This window comes from Chionomys nivalis, chromosome 25 (assembly GCF_950005125.1).
Source record: "Chionomys nivalis chromosome 25, mChiNiv1.1, whole genome shotgun sequence".
NCBI classification, from domain to species: domain Eukaryota; kingdom Metazoa; phylum Chordata; class Mammalia; order Rodentia; family Cricetidae; genus Chionomys; species Chionomys nivalis.
The window spans coordinates 35,320,621-35,343,163 of record NC_080110.1 but is presented as its reverse complement, the minus strand read 5'-3'; the positions used below and the strand labels follow the sequence as shown (position 1 = coordinate 35,343,163).

Sequence of the window (22,543 nt, the reverse complement as noted above, 5' to 3'; positions counted from 1 at the left end):
CAATGTCAACATATATCACCCCACCCCTTGAGATGTCGATGTCCAAGGCACACTGCATGAACGAATGAATCTAAGTCTCTCATAAAACCCATAGACTTTTTGAGTGAGGTAACCCACACCCAGAAAGACAAACATAGTATGTACTCACTCATAAGTGACTTTTAGACATAAAGCAAAGAAAAACCAGTCTACAGTTCACAATCCCAGAGAACCTAGACAAGAAAGAGGACCCTAAGAGAGCCATACATGGATCTAATCTACATGGGAAGTAGAAAAGGACAAGATCTCCTGAGTAAATGGAGAGTTTAGGGGTCACAAGGTAAGGTAGGGGGAAGACAGGAGGAAGAGAGGGGAGCAGAGAAAAATGTATAGCTTAATAAAAAAAGAAAAAAAAACCTCAATATGCTCTCCAAGCACTTTACAGCATCTCAAAACAGACAAGTGCTTTCTCTACAGGAACACAAAAGCAGTGGGCAGCTTGGGTGTTTGCGTTTGGTTTTGGAAGGAAAGCTTCGAGACCAAGTGGTATCTTTTGTGTTCCTGTAGAGAAAGCACTTGTCTGTGCCACCCCAACTCAAGTCCCACTCTTCAGGAGCACAGTGGACAGCCCACACCCCTTCTGCCCTTCACGCTTAGTAAACAGATCGCTCCCTTTGTGTGTGCGTGTGTGTTTACATGGGTGCATCATGTGTGTGAGCGTATGTATGCACTAGCAGGAGGAGCCCAGAGAGCCATCTCAAGTGGTGGTCCTCAGGAGACCGGGTCCACCTTGTTTCTTCCTCTCACTAGCCTGGACCCCATCGCCAGTGAGCCCAGGGACCCGCCAGTCTCCACTCCCCGAGAGCTGCGTTTACAAACTTCCACACCCGGCTTTTCACACGGGTTCCGGGGACTGAGCTCTGAGGTCCCTACGCTTACACTTACACGCCAGCACTTTACCAGCTGAGCTATCTCCCAAGCCCACTGGATTCTCAAACACAGCATGGCGTCGCGGTGGGCTCCTTCTCGGGACTGTATCTGTAGCTCCTGAAACACAGAATCCCAGATCAAGTTTTCTTTTGTCTTCATGAGACTCTTTTTACTGGTACCCAGAAATGGATGAATTAAGTACACCATGAGCCCCTCAATCTCTCTCAAAACATTTCTGCTTTCAGAAAAGAGAGGATCCTGCACATTCTGCTCATTTCTCAAACGCAATCAACTAATCAACTCCACTTCTCTTCATCCAACTTCCATGCATTCATGAATAAAGAAGAAAATCCCCCCAAGCAAACTGACTGTTCCTTTTACCCCTCTCCAATCAGTAACTGAGTTCCAGAAGAAAATTAACATTCATTAAAGAAGAATTAATTAGCCAGGGCTCTGAGGAAGAGATGGAAACCCACAATGTAGCCTCAGCACCATGACAGTCAATAATGCAGCGGGCTTAGGACCCGGACCTCCCAATGTAGCCCAAAGCACCATGACAGTCAATAAAGCAGCAGGCTTAGGACCCGGACCTCCCAATGTAGCCCAAAGCACCGTCTGTCTCCCCTCACATCCACGAGAACTGTCTTCTTATTTCTCCACTAAAAAAGTCACTTGTTTCACTGCCTTAACCCAACTTTTTGATTACAGTTCTGACACAAGCCTGACCAAATTAAAACCAGATGGTAAATTAACAAATGTATTTGACCGGGGATTCACTCAACACAAAGGTTCCTTCCCAGCAACGCCACTAAAAAAATAAAAACCAATAGGTCTCCCTCTGTCTCCGTGCCAGGCACCATACACACACTGAAAGTCATCTAGACTAAGACAGTAACAGCCTCCATAATAACATTGTAGGGCAACACTTCACCTCCATTAGGGGTGCTGTGGTGTGAACTCCCCTAGGAGTGCTGCAGGCCTGAACTTCCCTAGGAGTGCTGCAGGCAGGAACTCCCCCAGTAGTGCTTTGGTGTGAACTCCCCTAGGGGTGCTGGGGTGTGAACTCCCCTAGGAGTGCTGCGTGTGTGAACTGCAGCCAGTGGCACTAAAGCAGCACACACACTAGGAACAGAACACTTGTTAATTGTGGCTATGTGGCTAGCTTGTCTACTTATTAAATATATTTTCATTGTGATTTTAGTGTGTACAGCCTTCTCCTTACGAAAAGAAAACACAAGGTGCACCATGAAACAGGATGCCACATTACCATAGCAACAGCCCCACAGATCCCACATCTGTGTTCTCTCATATTGCATCAAGAGGCCATATGGAGTGACTGATTGACCCAGAGATACCATCTAGGTTTGCACGTGTACACCCTGAATTACATCCTGACTAGCTGGCTATCTGGCTTATGTGATGAGTGTCCCAGAATGGGTCCCCAACAATCAACTCACAACTACAGCATTATAAACCAGAGTGGTGGTCTGACTTTGTCAAATTCACAACAAACTGGATGGTCTAGAAGATGTAAAACTTTTGCAAGTCCTCTGACACATCTAACAATGCACCAGAATGTCATCCTTCTCCAAAGATTCTTCATACACAACAAAGTCAACTCCAAATGAAATTTAAACTTAGAAGATATCAAGCCAGGCAATCTCTGTGAGTTCAAGGCCAGCTTGGTCTACAGAGTGAGTTCCAGGACAGCAAGGGACACAAAGAGAAACCCTGTCTCAAACAAATATCTATCTGTGATTCATTTATAATTTATCAAAAACACTACAGCTAAAATTAAGACTATGCATTAATCATGCTAGTGAAGGTATTCAGAATTAACATAAGGCTAATTTCAGACAATCAATTTTTTTAGTAAGAAACACAAACCCATTCAGGCAGTGGTGGCTCAAGCCTTTAATTCCAGCACTCAGGAGGCAGAGGCAGGCGGATCTCTGTGAGTTCAAGGCCAGCCTGGTCTACAAAGTGAGATCCAGGACAGTCAGGGCTATTATACAGAGAAACTCTGTCTTGAAAGACCAAAATGAAAAAAAGAAACACAAACGCAAAGCAAAGGGAGGCCAGGGTGGACATCAGAACCCAGAAGGCTCATGCTACTCCCCTCCCCAGAGTAGACAGGAACTCTGCAGGGTTGGCCGGGCAGATTCCATGACTGCACTTCCTCAGTGTCTGCATTCAAGCATAACCAAGGGCATTCAAACTGTGCAAGCACCCAGCAGAGCTGCAAACAGACACTATGGGTGGGAGACAGCTGAGCAGCTGCAGGGAGGTAGAGCTGAGGACAGCAGCCTTGGCTCCCGCCCCCTTTGCAGTTGCTGTACATTATCTCATCTCATCTGACGTCACCAGAAAGAGGACAGTGACTAAGTCGGCAAACAATGGCCACATGACCCGCTGTAGGAAAAAGGAAAGCCCCCAGGAGGAAGTGCGGCTGTCTCTGCACCAAGAGAACAGCACTCCACGGCTGGGACCCTGCAGCCATCCAAGTTACAAGAAGAAAGGAAGTTGACACTTTAAACTAGGGCTCAGCTCTGTGACAAACACTATACTTTTATGTGATCGATTATCTTCCCTCAAGCTAGGGTGGCTTGCTTTGAACCGGGCAGACTTCACAGAGATAAGGCAAGCAGTTAAAAAAATCTGAATACCCTCCAGGAATGCCTGGCGTCCCTTATCAACTCCACTGAGAAGCCCTACCCAGGTCAGTTAATACAGTAAGACATTTCACCCCTTGACTGACTGTAAGGGTTCATTTTAAGTCTCTCAACTGCATAGGGTCCTCTATTTGGCCTGCTCAGTTAAAGGGGTAAAATATCACAGGTAGCCGGGCGATGGTGGCGCACGCCTTTAATCCCAGCACTCGGGAGGCAGAGGCAGGTGGATCTCTGTGAGTTCGAGACCAGCCTGGTCTACAGAGCTAGTTCCAGGACAGGCTCCAAAGCCACAGAGAAACCCTGTCTCGAAAAAATAAAAAAATAAAAAAAAAAAAAAAAAAAAAAAAAATCACAGGTAGTGGGATCTCTTAGAGAGAACAACTGCTAACTATCAATGCGAGGCAGGCAATTAGTTCAGACTTAAAGGTAGGTGGTGACTTGCCTGCGGCACTCAGCTAGACTGCTTCAAACACCAAGTGTTGTACAGAACTGCTTCAACAACCAACTCTTCATTTAAGAGCATATATCCAACTGGAGATCAATGGTGGAGAGCTCTGACCTGCATGCACAGGCCTTGGGCTCCACCACACACACACACACACACACACACACATCTCTCTCTCTCTCTCTCTCTCTCACACACACACACACACACACACACACACGTCCATTTCTATGTATGCATATGTGTGTGCGCTCATGCCTGTGCATATACATGTTAGGATTAGAGTTGCCGTCAGGAGCCTTCCTCAACCACTTCTCCACCTAGTGTTTGTTTGTTTGTTTTGAGAGCAATAGTCTCACTGAACCAGGAGCTGACCAATGTGACCGGCTAGGCAGGAAACAAGCCGTAGAGACCCTCCACCGTCCACCTTCCCAGCGTGGTTAGCCCAGTTTTGTTCTGTTTTGTTTTGTTTATTTGAGACAAGGGTTTCTTTGTGTAGTCCTGGCTATCTTGAAACTAGCTCTCTACAAGAGATCCGCCTGCCTCTGCCTCCTGAGGGCTGGGATTAAATGCCTGTGCCACCCCGTCCCGGCTGTTTACCTGGCTTTTAAAAGCCTGAGCAAGATCCCAGGACCCACACAGTAGAAGGAAGAACCGATTCCCATTGAGTTGTCTTCTGATGGCCACACAGACACAACTGTGTGTGTATACAAAGAATAAATAAATAAACAACACAGAAACAGAGCTCCCTCCATCAGGAAAGAGTCTGAAGCTGATGGCCTACCTTTGGAAAAGCATTTCTTACCCTAAATAGCCTCCCTCCAAGTTCTCTCCAACTGGCAAGAACAATTAAGGAAGGGGCTTGAGCACTGGTTCTCAACCTGTGGGTCTTGACCCCTTTGGAGGTCACATATCAGCTACCCTACATATCAGATATCTATATTTTGATTCATAACAGGAGCAAAATTACAGTTATGGAGTAGTAATCAAAATATGGTTGGGGGCCACCATGTCACGAGGAACTGCATTAAAGGGTCATGAGATTAGAAAGGTTGAGAACTACTGGGTTGGAGAGATGGCTCAGTGGTTGGGATCACTGGCTGCTCTTCGGGAGGGCCTGGGTTCCACTCCCAGCACCCACATGGCGGCTCATAACCACCAGCAACTCCAGTCTCAGACGATACAATACGCTCTCATGACCTTTGAGGTACACACATGTAATGCACAAACATACGCGCAGCAAAACACTCATTCACAAAATAATTAAAATCATTTTTTAAGAAAAGACTAACCATGGAACAAATGCCCCCTAGCAGAGACCAAGATCAAACTGAGCATGGCCGTTTCGTGCTAAGTGACTGCGCGATGTGATCACCGGCGGTCAGAGGAAACACAAGAAAGCAACCCTCAAACTTCAGAAAACTCTGAAAGGCAGAGCTTTCCCCCCAAAGGAAGACTGGCCCGAGGAAGAGCAATCAGCAAGTCTGTTTAAACAAACAGGGACAGACCTGAAAAGGACAAAAGTAATGTTATTGTTTCTCTAACCACGTACATAATATTTACATTTTCCCACAGCTGGGAAATTACTCATGGCGCTCCAGTTTCCCTGAATTCACTCCTTGCATGCCATGGAACCTGCATCTGCTGACATCTTGAAGCTGTAGAGCTCCCGTTGGCTTGCTTCTCCCATGAACAATCAAATCACATCAACTTCAATTGCTCCGCTAACTGCAAATCACAATGGCAAGCTTTTCCTACACAAGTCCCAAACTTTTCTCTTGTTCTGCTGTTTGGAAAGCTGGATCCTGTGAGGGTAAACGCCACAAGTTATTCGGTTTTCCAAGACAGGGTTTCTCTGTATAGTTCTGGCTGTTCTGGGACTGGCTTTGTAGACCAGGCTGGCCTCGAACTCACAGAGTTCCCGCTGCCTCTGCCTCCCAAGTGCTAGGATTCAAGACAGGCATGGACACTGCTTGGCAGTCACTCTTTAAAATGCTCATTTAGCTCATTAAAAAAAATAAAAAACGCCGAAAGAAGAAAGGTTACATCCGAGTTACAGAGAAGGGAGTTACAGTAATTTTCTAGAGACACCGACTTCAGTGAACAGCGAAGCTGGGCTCCTCTGTAACCTAGAGGCAAACACTACAATCCTCCCGGCTGGGTGGGTTTCTATCATCCCTTTTCTTTTCTTTTTCTTTACAATTTAAATTTATTTTATGTGCATTGATGTGAAGGTGTCAGATCCCCTGGAACTGGAGTTACAGACAGTTGTGAGTTGCCATGTGGGTGCTGGGAATTGAACTTGGGTCCTCTGGAAGAACAGCCAGTGCTCTTAGCCGCTGAGCCATCTCTCCAGTCTTAACCGTTTTCTAACAGCCTAGTCTATTTAATGAGATGACTCTGGCTCTCCTGAATCCTACAAGGTGGGTGACAATCTGACCCGTATTTGTTGGAATTTCTGATAAAATTTTGAGAGAAAATTCATGAAGGAACCATGTTCCTTCAACAGGTTCCCCACTCTTTTTAGTCCTGACTCCGCCTTCTTGGCAAGGCCTGTCCTGTGTGTGGTAACAAGAGCCACAACCATTCCAGAAGCTCTCAATAGCAGTGATATCAGCCTGCAGCTCAGTCTCACGTCTTTCAAAGCCCCGAAGTATGGAATGTCCCTCTACTACAGGGTAAGGTTGAAAAACCAAAGTACATAGCCTAAAGTTCAGCCACGGAAAAGGGGAACTACCACACCGACAGATCAAGACTGGAGATTTCACCAGCCTCACAGACGAAAGGCCAGAGGTCGTGGGTGAAGCCAAGCTTACACAGAAAGAAGATCCGAAACAGAGAAACAGTAAAGTCCCTGTTAATTAAAGAACTAGAAACCAAACACGAACAAAACACTCCGAGCTTCTCACTGCGACAGTTGTTGGACAGGATGGCTCACCGCAGCACGGGCTGTCCTTGAAATCCTGTTCCCTCTTTTCACCCCAGTGTTGATGCTCCAGGCCACCCCAGCTGAATCTTTTCCCTGCTTTGATGACGCCATCTAAAAGAGCGACCAATCAGGTTAAAGGAACTAAGAGAGGCCAAGGCAGCGCCGAGCTGCAGCCACCAAAGGGTCCCGTCAGACGCTACGTTTGTAAGCCTAAAAAGATGAATCTGTAATGGAAAACTCTCACACTCAAAATGACTGGTATATAAAAATTATAATCACCAAATGTTGAGGCTGGGGAAACCACACATTGGCACAGAGTCTGCCTCACAGAGGCCTAACGCCTGAGCTTTGTACTTCTTTCGTAGAAATTATTGTCATAGACATACTTTCCAATAAACAGAGGATAGTATCTATTTAATAGACTACCACGTAGACATCAAATGAAAGCTAAAATCATCAGAAATATCCCAGAATTTTCTATTTAAGTAACAAGACTTACTAAATGTCAGTTTAAGTCTACAAAAAGATGTAAAAAGTTGAATTACCAAGCGATACCCGGCAAGCAATAGTATTTCCGGGAGGGCATGCCCATGATTACAAGCAGGGCCTCTCACTGCTATCCATACCGCACATCCACTCAAAGGCTCTAGTAACACACGTGTGTGAATAGTTTTACGTGAAGAATGGCATGTACATGCAGACATTATTATTCACCCCGAAAGGGGAAGGGAATCCTGAGGCATCTACAATGTGGGTGAGCCTTGAAGACGTTAAGCTAACCCAACTATGTCACAAACAGACCAATCCAGGAGCAGAAGATTGTCCCTAGACGAGCTGTCCCTAAGACGGTCTACAGAAACGAGTAACTGAGCCCCAAAACCCAACTGGTTTTGTTCTCCCTGAATCCCTAAGACCCAGCCTAGCACGCAGTCAACACTTGGAAAATGAATTTAGAAAACTACCCTCCCCGCTCTGTCTCTCTCTAGCCTGCCCATCACCTGTCCCAAGTCTGTTAAAGCTAAGATCTAAGACACCCATTCTCTGGTCTCCGGTTTCCAGATTCATCCTTTTCCCTCCACTCATTATCTCCCTGTGTTTAGTAACTGGAAAAAGAACTTGAGCGCTGCAAAATGTAATTAGTAAACTATTCTTAGCAGACCGGACCGCAGAGCAGCAGTTAGCAATTACAGCCCATAAAATACATATTAAGCTCTCTGCTCTAATACTCTGAAGTAACGAGTCCCATTCTCTCTGTAAACTGAATACAGACTTACATGTGGAATGCCATTCGGGCCATTTTTATCCAATTAGCTCACGTGTGTGTGTGTGGGGGGGGTGTTCCCCACATACAAGTTTCATAACCTCGAAATGCTGGTGTGCATGACTCAAGGCAGGCCAAAATGGAACTATTCCCCTCAGCAGTGAGCAAGCCCCCTTCATAGCTGAAACTCTTCCCAGCATGCCCTGCTGGTAGCTCCCTACCCCCACCCAAGCCACAGCCACCCAGATGAAGAGTTAAACTCTGCTTATTATGCAACCCTATCCCACGGAATGCAAACCATATGCATACCCTTAGAGTTTCCAGGTGTTGAAAACTAAGTGAGGATGGTAAAAGGGGGCTTGCTGCCAAGCGTGAGGACCCAAGTTTGATTCCCCACACTCACTGTGGAAAGTAAGAATCGGCTCTGACAAGCTGGCCTTTGACCTCCACACTAGTACAGTGGCATTTGTGCTCACAGACAGACAGACAGACACACGCACACACAAATAACTGTAGGCCGGGCACAGTGGCACACACCTTTAAATTCCTGAACCCTGGAGCAAGATGAAGGCAGAGAGATCTCTGTAGTTTCAAGGCCAGCCTGGTCTACACAGTGAAGGGTCTCTCTCTAAATAAACAACTTTTAAATAGTCCTTTTTAAAAGATAGATAAAATTAGTTTAGGCCAATATACCTAAAACACTGTCATCTTGATGTTCAACTATTTCACATTCCACACACAGGACATGTAAGTCGCATGAACTACTCATGAACTGCGGTACGGTTCATTCAGGAGGGGTCCAACTCAAATGGTTTTTTTTTGTTTTTTTGGGTTTTTTTTTTTGCTTTTTTTTTTCAAGACAGGGTTTCTCTGTGGTTTTGGAGCCTGTCCTGGAACTAGCTCTTGTAGACCAGGCTGGTCTCGAACTCACAGAGATCCACCTGCCTCTGCCTCCCGAGTGCTGGGATTAAAGGCATGCGCTACCACCGCCCGGCTCAACTCAAATGATTTTTGCAGATGAATCCGCCGAGAGAGCATGTAACCTATTTCATATCCATATTTTAACGTTTCACCATATTTTTAAAAACTACTGTCTTGCGTCTTTTATTCTTTCTTTTATAGTTAAGTCTTTAAAATCTGGTGAGTAGTTTTTACGTACAGTACATTTCAATTCAGGTCACACTTTTTTTTATAACTTATCTAAATTTATCTTATGTGCATTGGTGTGAAGATGTCAGGTCCCCTGGAACTGGAGACAGTTGTGAGCTGTCATGTGGGTGCTGGGAATTGAACCCGGGTCCTCTGGAAGAACAACCAGTGCTTTTAACCCCTGAGCCATCTCTCCAGCACCAGGTCAGCCACATTTTATGGGCTTGGTAACTATAAGAGGTCAAACACCTTTGGAAGGGTCACTTGTTCCTGCGAGTCAGTTCTGACATATTTTCACATCTATTTCAAACTTCCGTCATGTATGACAGGCTCCAACACACTGTACTCGAGCACAGCTGACTTTCTCCATCAAAAATTTTTTTGCTGTGCATGTTGGTGCACACCAGCACTTGAGAGGCAGACAGGCAGGTGTTTGCGAGTTCGAGGCCAGCCTGGTCTACAGAGTGAGTTCCAGGACAGCCAGGGCTACAAAGAGAGACCCTGTCTGGGGTGGGGAGGAAATAAAAGCCATTTCACCAGCTACTGACAGCCAAGTCAGAGTTAACTAGACTAAGAAAAATGAAAAATACCCAGGCTAGAGATACAGCTCAGCGGATAGAGTGCTTGCCAAGTTCACACAAGGCCCTTAGATCCCCGGGACCCACAAGGGCGCGGAGTGCACACTTGCAGTGACAGCACTTGTAGAGGCTGGAAGATCACAAGTTCAGGGTGATTCTCAGTCGCAAAGCAGGCTGGTGATCAACACGTGCTACAATGAGACTCAGTCAAAAAGACACAGGAAAGGAGGGGGCAGGAGGGCTAGGAAAAGGAGAGGAAGCTGTTGCCTGTGGTTTATATTTTGGCTGGCTAATCAGAAATCTGATCCACTCTGCCTATAGCTTTCTATCTCGAAAGATGACTGCATAAATCATTCACTAAATGAGTACACAAAGCAGTGATCTGCTTGCTTCAAACAGGAAGTTAAAAGCAAGGAGTTGCGGGTGTGCCTAAGTCCGGGTACGAGAAGGCTAAGGCTGGAGGAATGCATGAGTCCAGGAGTTCAAAGACAGCAGGGGCAGTGCCAGCCTCAAAAACAGCCGGTGGTGAGAAACAGGCCGGGCCTCACAAGTCTTGCCTGCTTAGCCCCGCGAACTCGAACTTCCTGCCAATTCCTCTGACAGGCATTAGCGTCAGAGATGCTTAAACTTTTCCCAGCCAAGTTCCCTTTTCCTCAGAGGAACTTCTAACTTGACTTGGGGTTAAAGGTATATAAAACAGGCACACAAAACCAAACATGACTGATGACAAATCATGAAGAAATTTATTTTAGGAACTGGAGCCGTAGCTCAGTTCGTAGAGTGCTGGCCTGGCATGTATGAAACTAATTTAATCGCCAGCATCCAAACTAGAAGTTAAAGGTTATCATCAGATACATCCGCTGTGTTACGAATCTGAGCCTGCCTGAGTTATGAAGAACCCACTCTCAATAAAATGGATGAGGTGGCCCAGCGGACGAAGGCTTTTGCCACCAAGCCGATGATGTGAATTTTACCTCTGGGGTCCACACAGTGGAAAAAGGAAACCAACTCCCAACAAGTTGCCCTTTGACCCTCACACGAGCACCATGATACAAATGCACATACATGGATACACACACAGAATACGTGTAAAAATTATTTTAAGGAAATTTATTTTACAACAACTCTTTAGTGTGTGTGTATATATATTTAAAGTGTGTGTGTATATATATATTTATATATATATATAATTTTACTACAAGACAAGCATAACTATTTAGTACACAAATTTGCTTTTGTCTTGAGTGGTAAAATTTCATATATAGTCTAATTTGCATACTAAAAGTTATGCTTGTCTATTTGCACATAATGAATTACAACTTGACTAATTGGCTGTCTCATACTAGACATCGCATCTTCAACATTTTTCAGAGTTGGCCAATATTTGATTTTATAATCATCGAGGCTGGGGATGCTCCAAATGCCAATCCACACACATACAACAGCACAAAATGGCAAGCAAAAGTATGTATTCAGCCAGAACACCGTAGTTCAAAACATATAACAAACTCAAACCTGCATGAGGAACTTCAGCCAGCATCTGTTGGTGCTGTGTGTCAACATGCACTGTGCATACATACTGCTCAGGGTGTGCAAGCAGAAGCAAGGCTATAGTGACGTCTGCAGTGCAAGCAACACACCAAGAGAGAACACAGATTCATCGCCTGCTTGACTTTGGAAGCCTTGCACTGTTGCCAGATCTTTCTCCGCCTCCGTAGTCAACTGCAAACTATACGATTTTTCGAAGGAGCCAGGGTGTACAGAACCCTTTGCAGACTGGGTGTGTTTGCCACCACACGAACACCATAAACAATACAACGAGCCATTCACACACTCTAGTTTTCCACGGTGGTTTCTGAAAAGGGGCCCCAACGCTGGCTAATAAATGCCCTTCAAGCCTCCAAGTGTGGCCATTGTTATGCCAGGGACGGAGGAGAAGCAAGGCTAAGAGCTGGGGACCAGACCCCACTAGGAAGGATGGGGGTCAGCCTCACTTTCTTCCCCATTAGAAAAATAATGGTCACAGTATGACAGGCACTGGCTGCCAAAGGAAGTCTAAAAAGAATAACCACACTATTGGATATTTTTAGTCTTTCTTTTCATAAATGTTTTTTTGTCACTGCTTCCAAATAATTCCAAATCTTGCATGTTTGCCAAAAGAAGAAAAAGCCAGAGTATACTGCTCAGACGAGGCTACGGAAGGCTGGGGACTGATTTCCTTTTGAAATGCAGTTAGAGAAATATGCCGTTATGAATTCTGCTGACGCGATCACAAAAGCCCAATGGATTAAGACTGTAAGAACAGTCATGCAGGCAAGATGTACAAATGGCTTACACTGAGCAAAACTGCTGGCGGGGGTTGGCTCAGCAGCAAAGAGCATCAGTTGCTCTTCCAGGACCCAGGTTCAATTCCCAGTCGCCACTTAGTGGTCCATGCCGATAACTCCAGTTCCAGGGGATCTGACTCCTTCTGGCCTCTGCAGACAACAAGCATGTGAGCAGGATCCAAATACTTGCAGACCAAACGCTCAAACACATAAAATAAAATGAAACTTTTTAAAAAAAGACTGCTGGTGGGAATACTTGTATTCAGTTATAAAGGATACTGCCAATATTATAAACCACCATTCTTTCGCCCAAGTGACCAAAACTTCCAGAGAAAACACTAATAAAGGGAGTGCAGAGGCTGAAGAGGTGGCTGAGAGGGTAAGAGCACTGGTTGCCTTTCCAGAGGACCAAGGTTCTGTTCCCAGCACACACATGACAACTCATAACCAATTGTAACTCCAGTCCTAGGGAATCCAATGCTTTGTTCTGACCTCCACAGACACTGATGCAGACATACACCCAGGCACAGCACTGATACACCATAAATTAAAAATTAAAAAATAATAAAATTTAAGAAAGTGAGCCGTCTAATAAAGCATAACGAGATAGCCACAGAACAACGACAGAAGACTAAGGAGCCAGTGGAGGAAGCCAACCGCGGCTCCTGTGGCGTAGCGCAGGCTCGCCTAAGCCACTCTCCAGCGTAACTTTCCAAAGATAACGTGGTGGTACACAAAGTCCTCTCATGTTTCCGGAGAAGTCAGGGCTCTTCCGCTTCCAAAGCAGAAACAGAGCCCTTATTCCACTAACGACAAGGGCTTTGAAAGAAAGGGGACCCCCTCAGCTGGACGGGAAGCCGAGTGCTTGTCTAGGTGTTCCAAGCCCTGGGGCTTGATCTCCAGCACCCCAGAATATTGAGCAGGACTCCCAGCACTCCAGTGAAGACAGGGGAATCACGAAGTTCAAGGTCATCCTTAGCTACACAGAGAGTTGAAGCCCAGCAAGGACTTTGTGAGACTGTCCAAAAAAAAAGCATCTAAGTTCAGCTAGTTTATATTAATAGTTTTAGGCCAAGACTATGTTCTATATCTCGAGGCCGTTTGATTTTAGTAACTACAGAGCTGTGGACATTTTTGGTTCTGCTTAAAACTAAGAATAGGTGGGTCTTTTTTCTTCTTTTTTTCGAACAGGGTTTCTCTGTGTATCTTTGACATCCCTGGAACTCACTCAGTAGACCAGGCTGTCCCAGGCTGGCCTCCACCTGCCTCCGCCCACCAGGACTAAAGGTGTGGTGGCTACCACCCCCCCCGCCCCCCCCCCACACACAGGGTTTCTCTGTAGCTCTGCAACCTGTCCTGGAACTAGCTCTTGTAGACCAGGTTGATATCAAACTCACAGAGATCCACCTGCCTCTGCCTCCCGAGTGCTGGGATTAAAGGCATGCACCACCACCGCCCAGCTGACTTTTTTGTTTTTAAAGATTTATTCATTTATTATGTTTACAGTGTCCTGTCTGCATGCTTGTGTGAAGAAGATCTCATTACAGATGGTTGTGAACCACCACGCAGTGGCTGGGAATTGAACTCAAGACCTCTGGAAGAGCAGTCAAATGCTCGTGACCTCTGAGCCACCTCTCCAGCCCTAGGTGGATCCTCTGAAGCATGGTGACTCCACAAACAAGAAAGAATTGAGAGCGCTCTAAAGGCAATATGTGGGAGAATGAGTCAAACTTCTGAGAAACTCTTGATACGTACACATCCATATTTACAAGGAAAAATGGAATTTTAAGTTATCTTTTTGCTAAGAATGAAAATGGAATCTGAATTTGGAGAGCCACGCTCCAGTCTTCCTGGAATCTGAGTGAGGGCCTCAGGCAACCACTCGACAATGTCCTCTCCTAAGATCAGTGCTTCAGAGGGCTCTCGGGGAACCGGACATATCATCAAGCCAGGAAATCAGTCATTCGTTCAATCAGTATTCACTGAGCAACTGCTGAGCCGAGAGCTGGTACAGGTTGGGGGGGGGGGGCAAGGGCACCCCTTAAAGGCCAGTCTTTTACTCTTCCACGCAGATCTTCAGTCCTTTTTTTTTTCTTTTTTAAGAAGAACAGGGTACAAGATAAAATGAAAATAAATGACACCATTTTCTTTATGTCTCTTTTCATTACCGTCGGGGGAAAGAAGTTGGATCATGTTTCCCTGCCTGGCAAGAGAAGAAAGAAAATGTCTACGCCCGACCCTCCCCAACACACTCCCTTCTCCTCATCCTGTATTCACCAGAGACTTCTTGCTTTCTTTGACTACGTGCAAGAGTTCCAGAAACCATACTTGGTAGTTCTTCCAACAGGTGGTACAACATAAGGGGCGGCGGGGGGGATTACTGCTCTCAAGAATAAATAGATCCTTATGGCAACGGCTCTCCCCACCTTTCTAGAGGCACTGGGTATGTGAGAAGTGTTCATTTTGCCCCCATAATCATAAGCAGGAACTTAAGATACAGTCACTTCTTTAAATAAAACAAAATGCCTACTGAAATTCAGGGTTCAGACAGGCGTGGTGGCACATGACTTTAACCCCAGGAAACAGGGGCAGGTGGATCTCTGTGAGTTCAAGGCCAGCCTGGGCTACAGAGTGAGTTCCAGGACAGTCAAGGCTGTGTCTATAGAGAAACCCTGTCTCAAAATAAATCCCTGAATGAACTAATTAAAATTAATTAATTCGGGCTTCAGAACCCTTTTCCAACAAGAACCTTTCTTTAACTGTCAAACAACTGCTACAATAGCACCATGCACAAGCTACAATGGATGGAATAAACAGGCAACGGAGCTTCAAAATATACACCGTGAACTGCTCAACCCAGGTCTTACATACTCACGTCAACACTCAATAAAGAATATTGCGAGATATATACAGATACGCGCATACACAGTTAGATGACTATTACATAAGTAAATTCATATAATCTGAACACGCTAACTGTATAAAATCCTAGAAAGAAATGCTGCTGCTCTGTGTGTGTGTGTGTGTGTGTTGGATGATGACCTTGATTGCTTATCTTCCTGCCTACACACATTCTCTCTCTCTCTCTGTCTCTCTCTGTCTCACACACTCACACACACTTTGGTGAACCACCACCACCACCCAGATTATGCAGTGAGCACCAGGCAAGCTCTCTACCACCTGATCTACATCCCCAGGCCCACTGCTCCAACTTTTTTAAGAGCAGGGAAGGATTCTCAAACGTAACTCCAACCGCAACATTCCAGCCGGCCCTTGGGGAGGAGAATCTCACACCTTGTAGAACCTCTAGTTTTCGGGAAATTGCTAGTCACCTCAGGAACACACTTCAAACTAGTACACAAGCTCTTTAGTGGAGGAGAAAATGCAGAGAGGTAAGGGAAATAAAGACCAACCACGAAGAGAAAAACAAGGCGGAGAAGGCAGGAAGAAAAGCATTTCTCTCTCTGACCCACAGGGGTAGGCCGAGCAGGGGGTGCCTTAGACTTCCAAATTCATGCCATTAATAAATAAATAAAATTAATTAATAAATAAAAGATAGCCCGAGTAAACGGAGCAACCTTAAATCTGAGGCTAAAGCCGTGTAGCACCCACTCCAGTCCCTAGGGGATAAGCTGTTGGTAGGCATATGGGCACTTGACTTCACTCTCCTTCTCCTTCTTCCCTTTAGCTTGGAAATCTAATAGACTAAAAAGACTAGAACTTCCAAATCTTAAAATTTTACTTCAAAAATTACTCTATTAAACTTAAAAGGGCTGGCAAGGACGACCTGAGCAGTTCCTCTCCATCAAAACCCCCACCATCACTGGGCCCCTCAACGATTGGTTTCTCTTGTTTTTCATTTCCAGAGCTCTAATAGAAACCTCCGGTGCGAGCCTGTTGTGTTTTAGGAGCTACAAGTTTGTTCCGTTGCCGTTTCTAAATCTGATGAGAGAGCATGGGCGGGCTAGTCAGGCTCCCTGGTGCGGCTTCCAGGGCCAGAAGGCCACGGGTTCAAGCGTCGATCTTACAAGTCGGGTCAAAGTGCCCCGTTTGGAAGACTGGAAGACTTCTCTAACAAAACTAAAATAATCACTGTGACGATCTGCGAAACTGGCACAAGTTCCCGTACTGTCTTTTCCCAAGCCACGCTTCCCACGGCACCCTTCCTCCAAAAAAGGAAGAAACCGGCGTAAAGCTCAGCCCTCTGGAGCTAAATCTACCTAGGACGTCCGCAGCACCCGCAAACTGGACCTGACGGGAAACGCGACCTAGACTTTAGCGAGCCCCGACGATCGCCCGGTCTCCTTGTTCCACAGCTTGCCCATAATGGGGGCTGCTCGGTGACCCCGGGCCACTGCGTGCCCTCAGGCCACTCATGGCCACCGAGCGGACTGCAGCCAGGACGGCGCGGAGACCCGGCCATTGCCCCTGAGGGTTGCCGAAGGAGCCATCCCGCAGCCCGCGTCCCCCAGCAGAGCGGCGCAGGCCATCTGGCTCTTGGCCCTTCCACCTCCTTCCCTCGCCGCGGGCGCCCCACGCCCACTGTACAGGCTTCCAGCACTTTTCAGGATCCGAAAGGGCAGAGGTCACCCTCTGCAGCCCGCAGGCGAGCATCGACCAGCGCGGGGGCGGGAGGGGGGGAGGGTTAGACACGTGGAGCCGGGACCCCGCGCAAGCCACTCACCGGCTGACCCGAACGGGACTTGCCCGGAGGCACTCTCCTGAAGAAGGAGGTCCTGGCGGTGAAGAAAAAGTCCTCCGCGTCCTCCTCGAGGCTGCTGTAGCCGCTGCTCATGCTGCTGGTCCCGACGCGCGCAGGGGGCCTCCCCGGGGCGCAGGCGGCCAGGCCGGGGTGCGGCGCCCGCCCGCCCCGCGAGGTTCCCGGCGCGCGGCCCCGAGCCGCCGGCCGGCCGTCCTGCTGCAGCTGCGGCCGCCGCTCAAGACGCCGTCTGATCCCCTCCCGCGGGCTCCTCCGCCCTCTCTCGGCGCCTCCCGGCTCGGGCGAGCCATGACCCCGCCCCCTCCATGCCCCGCCCCCGGCCAGCCGAGGCTCCACCCCAGGCCAGACCCCACCCAATCAAAGCCCCGCCCCCTGGCAGCCAAGACCCCACCAAGCCCAGACCCACCACGGGCCCCGCCCCTGGACAGCCAAAACCCCGCCCAGGTCCCGCCCTCACCGGCCACCGCTGCTGCGGAGCCCAGCCCAGCTCCGCGCGCGCAGGTGGGGCCCCGCCCACTGCCCCCTAACCACGCCCCTCCGGCCTAGCCTCAGCTCCTGGCGTGGGGGTTGTCGGGTTCGAGTGCTACCGCTGCTACCTCCTGGAAATTGCAAATTCCTCAGTGACCCTCCTGTCCCCCCCCCCACTGGAACTTTTGGAGAGGGCGGGAATACAACGGAGAACTTTTGCCACTCTCTGCATCGAGCTCGTGCTTGGTCGAGACCGGAGACCTACGGACGTGCGGCTAGCCCCTCCCTGACCGTTATAAGTTAGCAGAGGTGGGTGGGGAAAGAGCAACTGGGTTGTGCTTATTCGAAATAAAACATCCTCTCTGGTCGAACTTCGGTCGCTCCTCTTTCCCGCCTCCCCGTGGCGAAAGCGCTTCCCTAATGTGAATGGCTAAAGATCAGATTTTAGAGAACAAAGTCCATAATCACAGGACAATCCAATACTTTTAATTAAGTGTACTTTGTAAACGTCGCCTTCCACAGGCGGCCCTTACGCGGTCACCTACAAAGGACGAGTTAAATTGTGGGGACAAGTAGACCTCTCCGTTCGCCCACACTCCGTTTCCCTTTGAAAAATAAAAAGTCCTTTCAGTCAGCTAAACTTTTAAAACGCGACATTTTCTTTGCTTCGGGTCACCTGAGGGTCGTTTTCACCTTGGTGTGACGGGGGTGACTTAAATCCTATTAATTTCCTTGAAGGGAAAGAGGTTTTGAAGTTTTAAGGTTAAGAGAAGGAAAAGAAATGGTTCCTGCGTCGTCCCTTCGACCCTGGGGCAGAAAGGAGACGTAATCTGCCTTCCTCCGGGCTTACTCACTGGTCTAGTTTGCGAAAGAGTCTCACTCCAGGGGACTCTACCCCAAACAGACCTCAAAGTCACAACCTGCCTTACGAACATTCCATGAAAGACTTCTTCCTAGCCACAGAGCAACTAGGTGACTGGCTTTCTCGTAGCCAAATGTAAGAGAAGAGGACAATTACTCAATGCAAAAGTTGTCTTGTTTGGCTCTTACTGTTACCTCATTCAAATATTATCATATCACGTCAACAGTGTCTTCATTAAATACTCCAGTCTAGCCGGGCGGTGGTGGCGCACGCCTTTAATCCCAGCACTGGGGAGGCAGAGGCAGGCGGATCTCTGTGAGTTCGAGACCAGCCTGGTCTACAGAGCTAGTTCCAGGACAGGCTCCAAAGCCACAGAGAAACCCTGTCTCGAAAAACAAAAAAACAAACAAACAAAAAAAAATACTCCAGTCTGAGTAATGGGTGTGTTAAATAATTTAGAGAACTTCTTTATCTATATCCAAAAAGGGTGGAGTCCCTCACCCAGAACAAATTACTCCATCTATGACTGTTTTGAGGGAAAATATGCCTAAAGTCCTTTATAATCCACCACTCCAGAAAAAAATTATTTTTTGAGCCTAGCCTGTTGACACTGGTGCATACCTATAATGCCAGCATTCAAGAGGCAGAGGCAGGCAAATCTCTTTGAGTTTTTAGGCTAGCCTGGTCTACATATCAAGTTCTGTGTCACCTAGAGTATACAGAAAAACCAAAACAGAAAAGACTTTTCATGTTATTTTTGAGGAGAAATGACTGAATTAAGTTTTGTAGATGCCAGCATTCCATCAAAATCACTTGGGATTGGTTTGTTCTTGTTCTGTTTTGTTTGGTTTTTTTTCAAGACAGGGTTTCTCTTCGTAGCCCTGGCTGTCCTGGAACTCACTCTGTAGACCAGGCTGACCTCAAACTTAGAGATCCACCTGCCTCTGCTTCCTAAGAGCTGGGATTAAAGGTGTGTGTCACCATATCCCGGCAGGGTTATTATTTTTTAATTTTAAAAAATGATTAGTGTTTGTGTGTGCTGACATTCCGTGGCGTGCCTGTGGAAATCAGAGGGCGGCTGTGTGACATCAGCTCTGTCCTTCCATCTTTACCTGGGTCTTGGTGGTTGAGCTCAAATGAATGGCATTGTACCACAAGTACCTTTTATGGGCTGAGCCATCTCACTGTCCTCCTAAGAATCACTTGTAATAAAAAAAAAAAGTCATGACTTGGGTCCCTAAGGTTTTATTCCCCAGCCCTGAGGATTTTAAATAAATAGATAAATAAATAGCGTGATTATTAACAAAGTAAGTCACATATTTCAAGGAATAAAAAGCAACAGGTGCATGATTATCATATTTCTATATTTTCCACATAGCAGCATTGCGTGTGGGTGTGTGTGTGTGGGTGGGTGTGTGTGTGTGGTTTTTCAGGACAGGGTTCCTCTGTGTATCCCTGGCTGTCCTGGAACTCACTTTGTAGACCAGGCCTGCCTCATGAGTATTGGGATTAAAGGCATGTGCCACCACTGCCCAGCAAAAGGACTTATTATCAAACGCAGAACTGAATTTGTAAGTGGACTGAATCACCATTGGTTTCTCACTGATATAGGAACCTATGGGTTTAGATTTTCACTAAATGCCTTCTAACATGTTCTTCCCATGTTAACGGGACACACACACACACACACACATGCTGAAAGGTTAGTAAATGTATACAAAGTAGCTTTGTCCGACCAGCCATAGCCTATAAAGCAGGCGTAGGAGGCTAGGGAGCTAGTCCTGTCCATGTGTTTGTGTGAAGGTCCTGTAGCAGGAGTGTGGTCGGCATATACAAATAAGAACAGGAAATCAGTGTTTTCTGACTGTGTAAGTACAGAGGGTGAGTATGGGGGACTCTTGTCAAAAGAGTAAGAGCAGGCCAGCAGCAGGGGCGTGGTTCATGGTGGAGGGCTTCCCTAGCATGTGCAAGGCCCTGGGTTCAACCCCCAGCCATGAAAAAGGAAAACGTAAAAACATAACACAGAGAAGTCACTATTCTATAATAATTTTGTATTTTTACCAGAATTTAAGCAAAAGGTTGATAATATTTGACTTCTTCATAAAGTACTTATTTAGTTATGAAGCGGAGAAAAGAGTTAAATAATATGAAAACCCTAATGAAAAGAACAAGGAGGTCCATATTTTTTTCTCTCCTGAAACCAGCCAACTTATCGTAAGGCAGGTCACGAAACAGCATGCATGATATAATCACGTTTGTTCCTGTAATTGCAGGTGTGCCGGTGACATTCTTACTGTGTGCTAAGGCATAAGATAACTTATCACAGATTTAGCCTAAAGGTCACACCGACAGAAGACTGTTCCACCAGGGCCTGTGTGACCTGGAAAAGGCATGACCTTGGGGGACAGGCAGACCGTGTTGGAATGACCACAGCCTTGCTTTCTTTTTTTTGCTTCATTTTGTTTTTCATTGTATGTGTTTGGGTGTTTTAACTCTTTCATGTATGTCTATGAATTACACGATGCCAAGTGCCAAAGGAGTCCAGGAAAGGGTGTCACAGACCCCAGAATACAGTTACAGACAACTGTGAGCCGATGTGTAACTGCTGGGATTTGAACCCACACCCTCTGCAGCCAAGCTCCTACTTTCTACGCCTTCTCTCCAGTCCCTGTTGCTTATTCTTTTGTGACTTTTCCTCTGTTGAGACAGGATCTCACCGTGTAGCTCTGGAACTCACTATCTGGATCAGACCGGCCTCAGAGTCAGAGAGATCCATCTGCCTCTGCCTCCTGAGCCCTGGGACTAAAGGTGTACTACCACACTAGATTTTTGTATGACTTTTAATATTTTAAGTAACTACTCTGAAACAGGTTTGTCCTCAGTAAAATGGAAATAACAATGTTACCACCTTATTCTCCTTGGCTTACTATAAGGATTAAGCGAGAGAAATTTCATAGAGCCCTTGACACAGAATGAGGCCGAGCAAATATGAGTCTTTTGTACCCTAAAAATTAGGTCCTGATGCAGGCTTAGCATCCTTTGCCCATTTCTTTTTTGATGACTAAACATTTCAGCCCAAGAATCAAACCTGGATAAAAGGTGCAATGGCAGCTCAGGGGTTAATGTTCAGCCCTTGTTGAGGTTGCCTTGGTACTGGCTGGGCTTGTGTGTCAGCTTGACACTGGCTAGAGTCATCAAAGAGGAAGGAACCTCAGTTGAGGAAATGCCTCCATGAGAGCCAGCTGTGAGGCATTTTCTTAACTAGTGATTGATGGGGGAAGGGCCCAACGCATGGTAGGTGGTACCATTCCTGGGCTGGTGGTCCTGGGCTCTATAAACAGGCTGAGCAAGTCAGGGGAAGCAGCACCCCTCCACGGTCTCTGCATCAGCTCCTGCCTCCAGGTCCCTGGCCTGCTTGAGCTCTTGTCCTGACTTCCTCTGGTGATGAATAGTGATGTGGAAGTGTAAACCAAACAAATCCTTTCCTTCCCAACTTGCTTTTTGGTCATGGTGTTTTATTGCTGCAACAGAAACCCTAACTATAACACCTTCCTCTACCACAGACGTTTTTCAGTGTGGGCTGATCTCACAAGCCAACTATTAAGACATTAACTCGGAAGAGAAATCGTGCTGGGTCACTTTTTGGAACATTTCATCACCTTGGCAAAAGACATCCCTCTGGACTTTGCAGGCTAAAATGTGGCATCTGGGAATTCTGGAGCCAAATTCTGGACACAAGTGACACCCTGAACTTGGCAAAGCTGAATGATTAAAGAGACTCCTTGGGTCTTTGAATTAACCAGCTTTGAAGCTGCCCTACTTAAGACTCGTTATGTGAGACAATATGTTTTCTTAGCTTGGCATTGTAGCCCACGCCCATAGCCACTCAAAAGGCCTTGAGGCAGGAAGGTTGCTTAAGCCCAGGAATTTAAAGTCTGGTGGATTGACCAATGTAATAAGAACCCCATCTCAAAATAAATAAGGAAAAAATGGTGTGCTAAAATTTCTCTTAAAAATTCTCAGAGAGGGGTTTTGGGTCGGGGGCGTCCTTCAGCAGAGAAGAACACTTGCTGCTCTTGCGAAGGACACAGTTTCTAAAACCGGCACCTAAGTCAAGCCACTCATGACTGTAAGTCCAGCTCTGGGGATCTGATGCCTCTGATCTCCACAGGTAACCCCTATCCGCATAGATAGATAGATAGATAGATAGATAGATAGATAGA

General features: G+C 46.7%; 1 protein-coding gene across 1 annotated transcript in view; it reads right to left on the bottom strand.

Moving 5' to 3' along the window:
* Nucleotides 1–17,246, bottom strand: part of Rassf3 (Ras association domain family member 3) — a 59,784-nt gene extending 42,538 nt beyond the window's left edge. The window contains exon 1 of the mRNA XM_057757907.1: nt 16,955–17,246. Coding sequence (XP_057613890.1) covers nt 16,955–17,065 — 111 coding nt within the window. The 5' untranslated portion in view covers nt 17,066–17,246. The remainder of the gene's footprint in view (nt 1–16,954) is intronic.
* Between the last annotated feature and the right edge of the window lie 5,297 nt (nt 17,247–22,543).